The sequence below is a fragment of the Vespa mandarinia genome, chromosome 13, assembly GCF_050613455.1.
Source record: "Vespa mandarinia isolate Hongniang chromosome 13, ASM5061345v1, whole genome shotgun sequence".
Taxonomy (NCBI): Eukaryota; Metazoa; Arthropoda; class Insecta; order Hymenoptera; family Vespidae; genus Vespa; species Vespa mandarinia.
Genome location: NC_140822.1, coordinates 1,781,194 through 1,795,371, shown reverse-complemented (window position 1 = coordinate 1,795,371; position 14,178 = coordinate 1,781,194). Strand labels below are relative to the sequence as shown.

The 14,178-nt window shown below is 31.8% G+C and overlaps 1 protein-coding gene and 1 long non-coding RNA gene across 7 annotated transcripts in view; one reads left to right on the top strand and one right to left on the bottom strand.

Annotated features, from left to right (window-relative positions):
* The window catches only part of Utx (Utx histone demethylase), a 55,405-nt gene that overhangs the window by 9,980 nt on the left and 31,247 nt on the right, over positions 1-14,178 (bottom strand). For 4 of the 6 annotated variants that reach the window (XR_014982919.1, XM_035872418.2, XM_035872420.2 and 1 more), the window contains 2 exons: positions 3,420-3,598; positions 787-915 (listed from right to left, as the gene is read on the bottom strand). Coding sequence is in view for 3 of the 6 variants with exons in the window: in XM_035872418.2 (XP_035728311.1) it covers positions 787-915; positions 3,420-3,598 (308 nt within the window). In the remaining 3 variants the exon portion in view is untranslated. Of the gene's footprint in view, positions 1-379; positions 570-786; positions 916-3,419; positions 3,599-14,178 lie in introns of those variants that run through there. The other 2 variants (XM_035872425.2, XM_035872426.2) reach the window with 2 other exon arrangements.
* LOC146872580 (uncharacterized) lies at positions 8,928-10,977 on the top strand. The gene is made up of 2 exons (XR_014982920.1): positions 8,928-9,066; positions 9,536-10,977. It is a non-coding gene; the product is annotated as an uncharacterized LOC146872580 (long non-coding RNA).

Genomic DNA, 14,178 nt, shown 5'->3' with positions numbered 1-14,178 from the left:
AAAAGGGCAAACGGGAAAAAAAGAAGCAGAAGAGGAACAGAAGAGGAGCCCCCGTGAAAAAGAAAAAAGAAAAAAGAAAAAAGAGGAAGGGAAAATAGCTCGTCCTGAAGGTGAAGAAAGATGAGAGAAAGGGACAGAGGATAAAGGTGTGTATATATATATATATATATATATATATATATATATATATATTGGAGAGACAAGGACAGAATGAGAATCACAATTTCACCAACCCTCATCTATTACTTCATATATGTGTACACAGAAAACACATACAATCTTGCTCTCTTTCTCTCTCTCTATCTATCTCTCCCCCCTCTCACACACACACATTCTCACACACTCACACACACATTCTCACACACTCACACACACTCACAGATTTAGCTCGTTCCTCGTGCACACGCACCTCTCCCTTTCCTCTCTTCATTTCTATCTCGCTTCGTTCCACCCTCTAGTACCCTTTTCCTCACCCCCCTAACTCAGAATAAATCAATACACGTGTCTGCTACTTGGTATACACTATGGTTGAACCACCTTAGGCCGAAAACGAGGAACACCATGAGTTTATCCTGTTCCTCCAAAAAAAAAAATTAAAAAAAAAAAAAAAGAAGAAAAAAATTTCTTATTGGAAGAATAGCATGTTAACAATTGATTTATACTAATGACGATGACGATGATAATGATAATGATATTTTTATTGTGTTATTGTATAGACTGTTAATAGACAATATATGTGCGTGAGTATATATATATATATATATATATATTCTTTTTTAACCTTACCTAACTGACGACAAATGTCAGCCTTTAAATGCGATGGCAAAGCCTTTTCCTTGAGTAAAGCTTCGTAATGCTCCTTTGCTAGACGATATTTTCCTTGAACTTCGTACAGGTGAGCGATATGAAATTTGACTGCAATTAAAAAAAAAAATAAATAAATAAAAAAATAAAAAAAAATATGTGATTAATATTTTTATATATATATATATTTTTTTTTTTCTTTTTTTATAACGTACAAATACATATAAAATCTCTTAGATTACAGATTACATAAAATATTTAACATTAGTCATGTGATTAAATTTGAGTTGAAGAATATTAAAGGAAAGGGAAAAAAAAAAAAAAGAAAATATATATATATATATATATATATATATATATATATATATATAAAAGAAAAGGGAGAAAATAGGAACAGAAAAAAATTTAGAGTGGTTGAGAACCACTGAAACTTTTCTCTCGTTCTATCAATAGAATATAGATAAATCTGGCATAATAATGACGACATAAGAGCGAATAATTATAACTAAAAACACAAATTTTCGAGTGATATAAACTGAAATATTGCTTTCACACTCACTAATTGAAAGATTAATTAAATGGAAATTGAAATCACCTGTCTCAACTTTGTAACAGTTCAAAGAGAAAGAGACAGAGAGAGAGAGAGAGAGTGTGTGTGTATGAGAAAGAGAAAGAGAATGATAGACACCATTGACCGAATATGTCACTGATCGAAATGAATGGAGACGAGATTTCATTTTATTACGATTAACGATACTCAACTTCCGCTTGGATATACCTATGACTAAAATACGAAAATTTCTTGGAAAACAGATATGATTTTATTACTAATAATAATAACGAGAAAGAGAGAGAGTGGAGAGTGGAAAATTTGTAATTTCGATGACTCAATAATTTATTCCTATTAAACTCACAATTAACATAAATGAAAGTTAAATAGGACCAATGTAAAAGTTAAATTATCAATCTCTATTGTTTAAAAAAACGAAAAAAGAAGACTATTTTCAAATTTATTCAACGCTCAGTAAAAGTTCATTTGAATGATAAAAATAATCTTTTCTTATAGAGAATATTCAATTTTAATGATTATCATAAATAATAATAATAATAATAATAATAATAATAATAATTTTTAAAAAGTTATAATATGTAAAACAATTGTAAAAAAAGAATATATATATTTTTATATAAATATAGAATGACACTGCACCTCAACAAAATATCTTCCTAGAGTGATATTAAAAATCGATTACTCATTTTTGGGGAGACTTTCCGGGTTAATTTTTCTTTGTTTTTCCTCGTTTTTTTTTTTCATATTGTAAAATTATACACATATATATATAAGCTTGAGAATTTTTTGTGCTCGTAGTGTACATATACATATAATATAATATAATACAATACATATATATATAATTTTTTGTACATTTTCTTTTACTTTTAAAAATTTTTGTCGTATATTTAGAAATTACGATACCAGGACGACGATTGAAAGAAAGTACATCAGAAATAAAAATAGAAAGAAGTAATGGATACATTGTAAGAATGATAGTGAACAAACGTGAAGTTAGAGAAACTGTTTGAAGGATGAAAAAAAAAAAAAAAAACGAAAAAAGAAAGAAAAAACCGTCAGCAACCTTGAAAAACGAGGTTATTAACCGCAATATATACCGAAGGGATATTCGATTTAAATGGCAACGACCTTGACACTCTCGGCGCGCGTTACGCGTTTCCTCGAAGCACTCGGTCGTCTCTCTTCTCTGACTTAACCGACTAACTCTCGCGTTCCTACGGAATAGAGTCATTGCCCTGAAAGCACAGGCGATGTGATATACTACTACTACTACTACTACTACCACCACCACCTCCACCACCACCACCACCACCATCACCACCACCACCACCACTACCACCACATGCTGTCACTATCGCGCGCACATTAGAAAAGTAGGTCAAGTTTGACGAGAAGAAAGTGATCGAAATGATCGAAGAGAGAGAGAGAGAGAGAGAGAGGGAGGGAGAGAGATTATTCTGAGATAACGTCATTTACGTGAATTATTTATAAAAATCATTACTCATAAAAAAAAAAAAAAGAAACAAACAAATAAGAGATACAATTGATTTCGAACATTTATTTATTTTCATTTCTTTTTATTTATTTTTTTTTCTCTAAAAGTAGAAAAATAGAAAATTTTACTTAAATACACTCTAAAAGTGGTCACATTCAAAAATTTAATTTTTTATATATGTATATATTATATATATGTACATACAATATATAAAATAAAATAATAGATAAATAAATTAAAAATTCATATAGTTGAGTTCGCATAATATATTTCTATTATTTTAATTATTCAAATGAATATGCATATTATTTTAATTACTAGAATAAATAATGTATATGTATATTATATATAGTTTCTCTTTTCTCTCTCTCTCTCTCTCTCTCTCTCTCTCTCTCTCTCTCACACACATCTCTCTATCCTTCTCTATCTCTCTTTTTCTGATAAAATGAACGGAAACAGGAAAAAGTAAATCACGATATAAATATTATTTATTACGTGCGAATCATGAATCGGGAAAAGGAACGATTAATAAAATTAGAATCTTACTTTCGAGTTTTGAGAAGGAAGCAGGTGTGGTTGCATCGATCAAAGCTAACGTCAGGTGCTTCAAAGCTGCATCGAAGTCAGCGTGGACCTTCAACATCAACCCAAGCCTTAGGTGAACCTCGCAGGCTCGTGGAAAACTTGGTTCCACCCATAGCACCTGCTGGAAGGCTTTCACCGCCCTTGAAACACAAGGAAAAAAAAGGAATCGATCAAGTTAAAATCAAATTACATATATTGTATATATATATATATAAATTAATCAGTGAGATTAATTGACGTATTATTATCTCGTTAATTGATTTAATATTTAATCATTGTTTTTATGTAAAAAAGAAAAAAGATAGACAGATACACAGACAGACAGATAGACACACATAAACACACATACTTTAATCTTAATCATAAATTATATAAAGATTGTATTATTGTAGGATGCGGGTCAAAAATTCTTAAGTGATTTTTAAGAATCAATTAACTCTTTCTCAGGACTTCTTTTCAGGTCAATAATTTTTTCCCCAATTCTTTTTTTTTTTTTTTCCCCTAATCACAAAGCCTCTAAGAATATTTTTCCCGATCTACTGTAACATGAACAGGAGTATCATTTAAAGGGACGTATTTTAAATAAATAAATAAATAAAAATAAAAGTAAATTATTAAATTCCGAGAATTTAATAATTTACGTAGAATAAATGAAAAATTTTGTTCGTTGTAATGACCTCGAAATAAAAATCGAGTAGGCTGCTTGATTGGTTGGTTAGTTGGTTGGTTGGTAGTGTGTAGGTTCGTCGAGACCTCGATTTGTCGTCGATTATCGCGATAGTTGCATACGAAATGTGCATACGCGTGCGTGACACATTCTGGCGTTTCGTTTCACCTTCAAAGGAAGGTCTAGTTATAACGTGAGTGATTTTAATCGCTGCGATAATTAACACTCGTTTTATCGAACTTTTATCGAACCACATTTATTTTAATTTCATGAATATGGGTAACTCAAAAAAGTTTACATAGGTGACATTAAAAATTAGGAGAGAGTTTTTAAGACGATTCTCTCTTTTTTTCTTTTTTCTTATGCAAATTTTTAGCTCACCTAGAAGTTGGTGTGTTCCAATCTATATTAAAAAATTAAACAATTTCATCGAATAAGTTAAAAAAATAAAACGGATAGAGAGAGAGAGAGAGAGAAAGAGAGAGAACTTAGAATGGGTTATTGAACGATCAATAAAAGAAAAAGAAGTGAGAGGAAGAAAAAAAAAAAAGAGAAAAAGAGAATTGGCGACGGTAGTAAATTCATTCATTCATAAGAATTCCATTCATTGGGCCGTTCACTCGACGTTTCCTTTTCGGGGTTCGTTGTCTTCAAGGAATGAGTCACTCTGGTACACTCGAGGAAACTTTGGTGGAGTGTGTAGGAGTAGAACACAAAAGTGAACGAAGAACGAGCAAATGTCAGTGGCTCGTTGCGAAAGATCCTAATAATAAACGGACCGTGAGAAAGTATATGTTCGTATATACATACATACATATATATATATATACATATATATATATATATACATATATATATATATATATATATGTAGTAATAATATATCCGCTCGTATATGCATCATAATACAGATTCATATGCATATTCATCTTTAAAATGTAAATATATATTTAAAGACAGTTCTCTGTTAAAGCTCTTGTAATTGTACAATCTGCAAAAGAGAAGAAAAAGAACAGAGAGCAAAAAAAAAAAATAGAGAAAGAAAAAGAAGAATTAGCTTAAAAATTATCGGCAGAGAGCAAATAGATTTCTTCAAAAAAGAAAAAAAAAAAAAAGAAAAACATCCAAAGAACTTTTTTTGGCACACCCTATAGAAATATATTTGTAGAAATTATTACACCAAGGTTGTAGTTTTCGTCCTATGCATGTGTGTGCACAGATAAGCCACTTTAATTTCTTGTCTCTCGTGTATCCTTTTTTCTTTATTTTTTTTTTTTTTTGTTCATTTTATCGTAAAACGCGATAAAATGGTGCACATAAATACATCATACATACATACATACATACATACATACATACATACATACATACATATATATATATATTCATATATATATATATATAATATATATATATGTGTGTGTGTGTGTGTATATATATATATATGTGTGTGTGTGTATATATTGATAGAGAGAGAGAAAAAAAGAATATAATCGTAGATATATGTACATATATACCTGAGTCTGTGTGTAATTTCATATATGTAATAGTAAGTAGACTTTTCACACGTCGAGGACAGAACGAAATACGAGGTCTGGCGCGTTGTTAAAATATTTCAAGGAGAGCAAATAATCGTTGCTATTATCGTACACATTTATTGGCGAAAATATATTGTCATCTGTTTCAGAAATATAATAGTATAAATATATATACATATATACATACACGCATAATTTTGAAAGTGAAGATAAACGTGACCTGCCACAAAGCTGATGAAACAATGTGGTAAATGTGAGAATAACAAGGAGACATTTTAACAGCTGTTCAACAGTAGCCATTTTGCTTTTTATTAATATCACATTACGCATGTATCCTATCTGCTTGTTTATATACATGTGTATATGTACATATAAATATAAAACTTAGATTAGATAAAATATGAATAATCTTCGGACATTAATTTTGTATGTTTTTTTTTGACTCTCAAACACTTTTATTACAGAGAAAATTATATATATATATATATATAAAGACGGACAAAGAAGAAATTTTTAATATTAACAAAAATAAAATTAAAAAAAGGGTGATTTGAACCAACTTCGTGAATGAAAATAACATTTGTAATATTAAAAAAGAAAGAAGGAAAATATCACGTGTGACTAATAATTGAAATATTCTTAATTAAAACCAACTTCGAGGATAACGGATATTTGAAATTTGCCGCCATTAATCGGTGATGACGTATGAGTCATGTGTTTGACTTCTCGCTTACGGACGCGTCGTATTTTCTCCGTAGAGTTGCATGATCCAACGAAAAGGGGGTGCATTTTAATGCACCCTTTCTCTCTCTCTCTCTCTCTCTCTCTCTCTCTCTCTCTCTCTCTCTCTCTCTCTCTCTCTCTCTCTCTCTCTCTTCCTCTCTCTCTCGCTTTCTCTCGGAGCCACGAGGCCGCTTTAGCACCTCATAAATTAATTACGAGACCGAGTGTATGACCTATTAACGAGCGTTTTGTCCTTAACGTCTCGCACGAACGACCGAGAGATAACGATAGGGCCAACCAAACGCATTCACACACCTTTTCCTTAGCCCTTCGAACCCTTTTACTTGATATATCCGTGTGTACCTCTTATTAACACATACACTAAACACTAAAGAAAAAAAAAATAAGTCACTACCTACTACTACTACTGTGTCCAAACCGGAAAGGAATAACTCTGTTCGTTTCGGTTTCTTCTTTTTCTGAATTTTATCGTTCCTGAATCTACCCGTAACCATTTAAGAAGTTGAAAGGGGTGATCGTACGATATTAACCAAAGGTTAAACGTTTACAATACATGTATTATTTCCGCCATCTTTCATCATCGTTTATCGTCTCTCCCCTTGTCTTCATATATGTATATATATATAAATATGTATGCATTTCTTGGAATCATTTTTAACAGAGAATTTTCTCTTTTATTTTGACTTCTTTTTAATTCCCTTCTTGCGATATGATACCATGACGTGTTAACGTTTTTGCTTTTCTTCTTTCTGTTTTTTTTTTTTTTTTGGAAGAAAATACTATAAAAAAAAAAGAATATTTAAAAATTGTACCGTTTTAATTTGTATGATTATTTTTTTTCGTTAGCTCGACAGGTCTACGTAATTTATGATGACGTGATATTGTTTTTTCTTACACAAAAAAAAAAAGAAAGGAAGAAAAAAGAAAAGATGGCTGCACAATTTATTTATTTATTTGTTTGTTTGTTTTATTTCATTTTATTTCTTTTCTTTTCTTTTTTTAGGATAAAAAATTTCTCTAGAAGAGTAGAAAAAACTCATCCATTCTTAAAGCGATCTTTCTCAAATGTAATTTCGTTATCTTCGAGTTAGCCATGGCATACCAATAGCATGGTATGGTATTGTATGGTATAATATGGCGTCGGCGCGTGCATGGCCACGCGACTGACTTTCTCTTCTCGAATCTCATTTTATACCCATGAGAATTTACCTTCTACGGTAGGAAATTATCGTTCGTATTATACGATATTTAAACATATCCATATATACGTATATACATATACATAAACATATGTACATATAATTTTCTGTAATACAAATTCAATAATTGATATTACAAACGCCATAGAAATACTTTTGGAACAAACGAAATTTACAAATGAAATTAAAAAAGAAAAAAAAAAAAAGAATTCATATTCTTTCAAAAACAAAAATAAACAAGCAACAGAATAAAAAAAAAAAAGAGAGAAGATAAAGAAGAAGTATAAAATAAAGTGTAAATAAGTTCAACGAGAAGTTTTCAAATATGACGCACCCGTATATAGCATTTGGAACTTACTACATAATTTTAAATTCCACTGTTTATTTATTTATTCATTTATTTATTTATTTATTTATTTATTTATTTATTTAATGGTACATAAGGATACGTGTTAGATATATATATAGTTTGTTTTAATTCGGTTATTAACACACAACGTTGGAAAAGATGCGTGGGTAGCAAGACTCGATGTTGTATATCCTTGCCAGGCAAGAATCTCCAGTATATATTATTGTGCAAGAAAGTTGGTTGCAACGGTGCCTGCTGACAAGGCTACACAGGTAAACACGAGATTCTATGACTCCGTTGTCTCTAGCAGAAATCTTTGATATTAGATATCCGTCGTGCACACGCTTCGAATGATTTATTAGCCAAGTCTCAAGATAATCGTCGACCTATCTCTTTCTCTGTCTCCCATACAAATTCCCTCACTCCTCATTCCATCTCATATCCCTATTACAATTCTTGTCTCTTTTGTCTTTAAGCTACCTATTTCATCGAGATATTCTATTCCAAGAGTTCGTATAAATTATAAAAACAAATATTTCTTCTTCTTCTTCATCTTTTTATTTTTGTTTAACAATTAAATTCGTATATCTTTATTATTAACAATTCGTATATAATACGTTGTATATAACACGTAACATACATACATACATATATACATATACATTGCATAACTATGTACGTATACATTTATGTATACATAGGATAGTTGAAGAAAAGTGAGGTTATGTTTTTTAGTCTTGTGTTCCTTGCTTCTTAGCATGTCTCTCATGCTATACACATCTTACGATAGAATCGGACAATGGCGCCTATATCGTCATTGTATACGTGCATGCATGCATGCTTGTGTGCGTTTGTACGTATATAAATGCATACATGTACACCTACCGACATACACATACCACATAGACACTTATCATGTATGAAATATGTATGTATGTATGCATGTATGTATGCATTAGACGCATAGCAACACAGGAAGTCAGTCAGAACGACAGTCGACTAACAATTTCCTAGTGACCCACATTGCACTCTCGTCGCCCCACGTTTAACGCCCACGCGTTCATCAGGCAGCTCTGCTGCTGTTGCTGCTGTTATTGCAGTTACCTTGCTGGTTTGTGGTATTACTGTTATATCTCCGTGTTGCTCTTTGAGACCAGAGTTTTCACTTTATCTTTTATAAACGTTTACGAGTCGTAATAAAGTCTAATAATGGATTACGAAAAGTTCCTTAGTTATTTATTTTTTTTTTGGTTCTTTTCTTTTTTCACTAGCGTAAAAATTACAACTCAAATCTATATTTATACACACACACATATATATATATATATATGTGTGTGTGTGTTTGAGTTATTAAGAGGTTTCGTTCAACTCGCCATATAATTTGTTTCAATTGATACTTCATTTGTTGAAAACAATTTTATTTGTTAAAAAATTTTTTTTTTCTTTTTATGTAATTTATCTAATATATAGATGCATATACATACATACATATATATATATATATATATATATATATATATATATTCTTTCATTAGAACTTTTTCAAAATACCGGTCTTACTGGATTATGTTGCAAAATAGGTAATACATACACATACGTGCGAATGCGAAAGATTACATCTACTCGTCGAGGAATGACCAGTCATTGCAGCATGACCTCTGATCCTTTGCACGTGCAATGCTAGAGAGATCTCTCAGAGGCTCGGACAAAGATCAAGATACTACGACAAGAAAAAGAAAACGTTCACTTTTCATCCTCTCTCTCTCTCTCTCTCTCTCTCTCTCTCTCTCTCTCTCTCTCTCTCTCTCTCTCTCTCTCTCTTTCTCTCTCTCTCTCTTTGTCATTTTTTTTTCTTTTTTTTCATTACATTACGTTGCAATCATTAGAAATGTCATTGCGATTATCAAACCACAAATACGTATACGACGTATTACATACATATGTTAATATCAAGTTATTTTACGATATAATTTGGGTATTATTATTTTTTGATTAATTTGGAAATGCATAATGTCGACATTATTTCAACTATAATGATGATATTGAAAGAAAAAAGTGTTCATAAAAAAAAAGAAAAAAAGAAAAGAAAAGAAAAGGAAAGAAAAAGAAAAAAGAAAAGAAAAAACTGTATATATATGTGTGAGTAAGAGGAGACAGGATGAGACATACAAGAAGTATAGCGACGAATGCACGTGCCGTTTACAGACGTTACACCTGCATCGAAAAGACGACCCACCTGCAAAACGACACCGATCGGCCTTTTTCGCGCGTTATAAAAATTCTACGATAAATATTTTTTTCTCCCCCTTTGTTTTTTTTTTTGTTTATTTCATTTTTTCTATCCTTTCGCACAGGGATGATGTGAAAATAAATAAATATATAAATGAAATGAAATAAATTGAATTGAAATGAAATGAAATTATTTGTAAATAAATCAAAAAGGAAAAGAATCATATATTTGTATTCAGTGAAATCCCCAAAAAAATTTACTGGGATACACTTTATAACATTCTTTTTTATTAATAATGTTTGTCTTGCGAAATATATATGTAAGAAAAGAAGTATGGAAAATAATCAAATTAAGTCAATGCATAGAGGAGAGGTGTATAAAAGAGCACGTGATTGCGCGAAATGGGACAGATGCGTTTCACCTTTGTAGCACGCGCCATATGCAGGTGCAACTGCAAACGGCCCGAGAACTCGAACTAAATCTTGTCGGACAGCCTGTTTGTTCTCTCTCTCTCTCTCTCTCTCATATTCTCTCTCTTTCTTCCTTCGCTTTTTCAAAGCGATTAAAATCGATCGGATCGGATAGGACCGGATCGATACATTTATCCACGCTCACCGAGATCGTGATAATAATCAGAGATATAAATAATAAAAATTTTAATTTTGCATAATATTGTCGGTAAAAATTTTAACGTCATATTCTAAATTGAAACAAATTCTACGATACTACTTTAATTTATTTGATTAATCATATGCTTATTTCAAACACATGGTTTATGATAAATCGTAAAAATTATCGAATAAAAATCAAATTGAATAAAGTAGATCTATTTAATTAATCTAAATCTAACATAATCTTTTATTTATTAATAATGTGAAATTACTTATAAACGATTGATTTGTGATGTGCGAAAAATTCGAAAAAATGGCGGGAAAAAATGGACATCCAACGTGAAAGATGTGCCATCTATCCTCTCTCTCTCTCTCTCTCTTTCTCTCTCTCTCTCTCTCTCTCTCTCTCTCTCTCTCTCTCTCTCTCTCTCTCTCTCTCTCTCTTTCTCTCTGTCTCTTCAACACAATGATGTTTATCGTAAAAGCTCTTAAAGCTAGAACGTAAGACACACGATAGCGCATCTTCTTGGCGATAAAAGCTTTAAACGGTGCGTTCACTTTGGTATCCCGTCGAGCGCAGTAGCGCAATGTGAAAGACGAAGAAGAAGACGAAAGATAAAAAGAAGAAGAAGAAGAAGAAGAAGATGAAAAAAAAGAAGAAAAAGAAGAAGTTCTTCCTTACATGGATTTTTAATGGGGAAAAAGAGCTGTACGGTGGTCGCGTGCCAAAGTTAATACTTGTTTGAGTATCAAGAAGTGTTAGTATGTCTGAACGATACACCTGTCCACCATCTTGGTCGGCCGATCTTAAAGTACAAGGAACAAGGCCCAACGATGAGGGCCCAACTAAAAGTAAAGAGAAAGGGAAGAGAAAGAGTGAGAGAGAAAGGATGAGTATTGTACGGAAGACAGGATGTGGGCAGCTGTTTACCAGCTGGAGGATGATACCTTAGTGTGTGCTTACGAAATAAATTCATGGGCCTTACGGGCCCCGTCTGTCGACCGCGAATATGTCTGAGAGTAAGTCTCATACAAACGTATTCCATCTCGTCTTTTCCATAAAACTTGCGTGCGATTCTTTCTTTGTAAGAAATCGTGAGAACGTTCTATTTAAATTTGTGGTTAGGATTGTCCTTATGGGGAGAGACAAAACATATGTTGCGAATTTTAAATAGGATTGGCTATTGTTAAAAATCACCTGTACGGAAGAATATTATTTTGTCAAGAAAAAAAAAAAAAAAAAAAAAGAAATAAGAAAAAGAAAAAAAAATGTGAGATATTGCTTAAGAATAATAATTTAATCGGTCGTTATAAACTTAGTATTTTTACAGAGGGGGAAAAAATGAATGGCAAACAATAAAGAGATTAAAAAACATTGAAACTAAACTCGACAAGGTTAAGCAACTAATAAGGAAAAAAAAAAAAAAAAAAAAAAGAAAAGAAAAAATCGTATCGTCGTTTCATAAAAAACGGGATTTACGAGAGTAAACAAAAGCGAGTTCAGTTGTCCTCGTACGACGAGCGTCACTGTCAGTCGTAGTTGGACTGAATCGTAACGGCACTTTGTTCTCAAGAGAACAAAGCGATCTCGAATAGCTCGACTGGTATATGCATGTATTACACATGAGATAACGTTCGATCGCATTTCCCGCTTGTTTTCCTCGTTATCGATGCGTCTCTTTCTTTCTTTCTTTGCATAACAAAGAATAATATATTAAACTTACAAAAAAAAAATAATAAAAAAGAAAGAAAGAAAGAAAGAAAGAAAATTAGTAACAATCAGAGAAATAATTTGTTTTTTGTTTTTTCAAATAAGTCAACATGATATATGTACATGTAAAAGAAAAAATAAATAAATAAATAAATAAAAAAAAAAAAAAATTAATTAGGCGGTCATTATATCATATTATCACGTGAGAAATCTTAGATAGATCACATGACTTTTTTGCGAAATATGGCGTCCAATATAAAAAAAATGGGAAAGAAACAGGAGTATGGTATATAGAGGATAGGGAAAAAAGTTAGGGAAGTATTCGTACTATCCGTTTTGTCGTCTCAAGGTCGTGATTCCCTAGCTTCTTTCATTCTTAGGCCCTTCCTTTCCTTTCCTTTCCTTTCCTTTCCTTTCCTTTCCTTTTCTTTTCTTTTCTTTTCTTTTCTTTTCTTTTCTTTTCTTTTCTTTTCTTTTTTTTTATCGGAAAGGGCGAACGTATAATAAAAGAAGGGACCGATTTCGTCTCGCGTGAGAGTCCATCTTAAGTCGATCGAGAAGAATCGGTTAGATGGATTCTGATCAAAAAAGGGAAGAGGAATGGAACGTAAAAGTAAAAGAAGAAAAAGACGAAGACGTAGACGTAGACGAAGACGACGAAGACGAAGACGAAGAAAAGAAAAAGAAAAAAAGAAATGAGTGGGGGAGGTTAGAGGGACGATGGAAGCGAACAAAAACTTAACTAGAAGAGCTCCACTTTGTAAAGGGAACTTTTCTAAAATCCTATGGTAAATGGCGTCTTTGGTACGGCCGGTTTCACTCTGAAAGGTCCCAAGAAAGAATGAAACGGCCCCGTTTTATTACAGAGAAAAAAAGAGAGAGAAAGAGAGAGAGACAGACAGAATGGAAAATACATGTCTGCTCGTTTAGTTACGAGGGTGGAACCACCAAACCGAGAAGTTTCTCAAGTGGAAAAGAAGGAAATTCTTTGAGTTCCATGATTCCCCTTTTTATACTTTCTTGTGATTTTACGGCAGACGGGATATCAAATATATCCTATATATGTATATTTATATATATATATATATATATATGTATATATATATATGTATATATATAGACATACATACATATATATATGTATGTATGCATTTATAGGGTGGACCAAAAAATCCTTAAACGATTTCAAAACACTACTTTAAAATTGTAATTAGGCTTGTAGTATTACGAGTGCTAGATTTGTAGTTTCATAATCTAAGAGGGAAAAACAGAGAAACAACAGGGAAAAAAAAAAAAAAAAAAAAAAAAAAGAAAAAGAAAATCAGTCGAAAAAGCTAGGAACAAAAAGTAATTCGAACTTTTGACCCTTCCTGTGTACGTGTGTTGTAGAAATTGTTGTAGATCGTTGTTGAAATAAATTCTGAAGAAAGCGAATTAAAGTAGAAAAGTAAAATGAATGAATGGAGGAGAGGAGAGGAGAGAAGAATAGAGAAAGAGGAAGGGGAATTGTAGTTGTGTAAAAGGTAGAAAGAGAGAGAGAGAGAGAGAGAGAGAGAGAGAGAGAGAGAGAGAAAGAGAGAGAGAGAGAGAGAGAGAGAGAAAGAAAGAGAGAGAGAGAGGAAATGGAAGGAGAGCAGAGAGGTTTTATGGTGGGGAATCACCATCGATTTT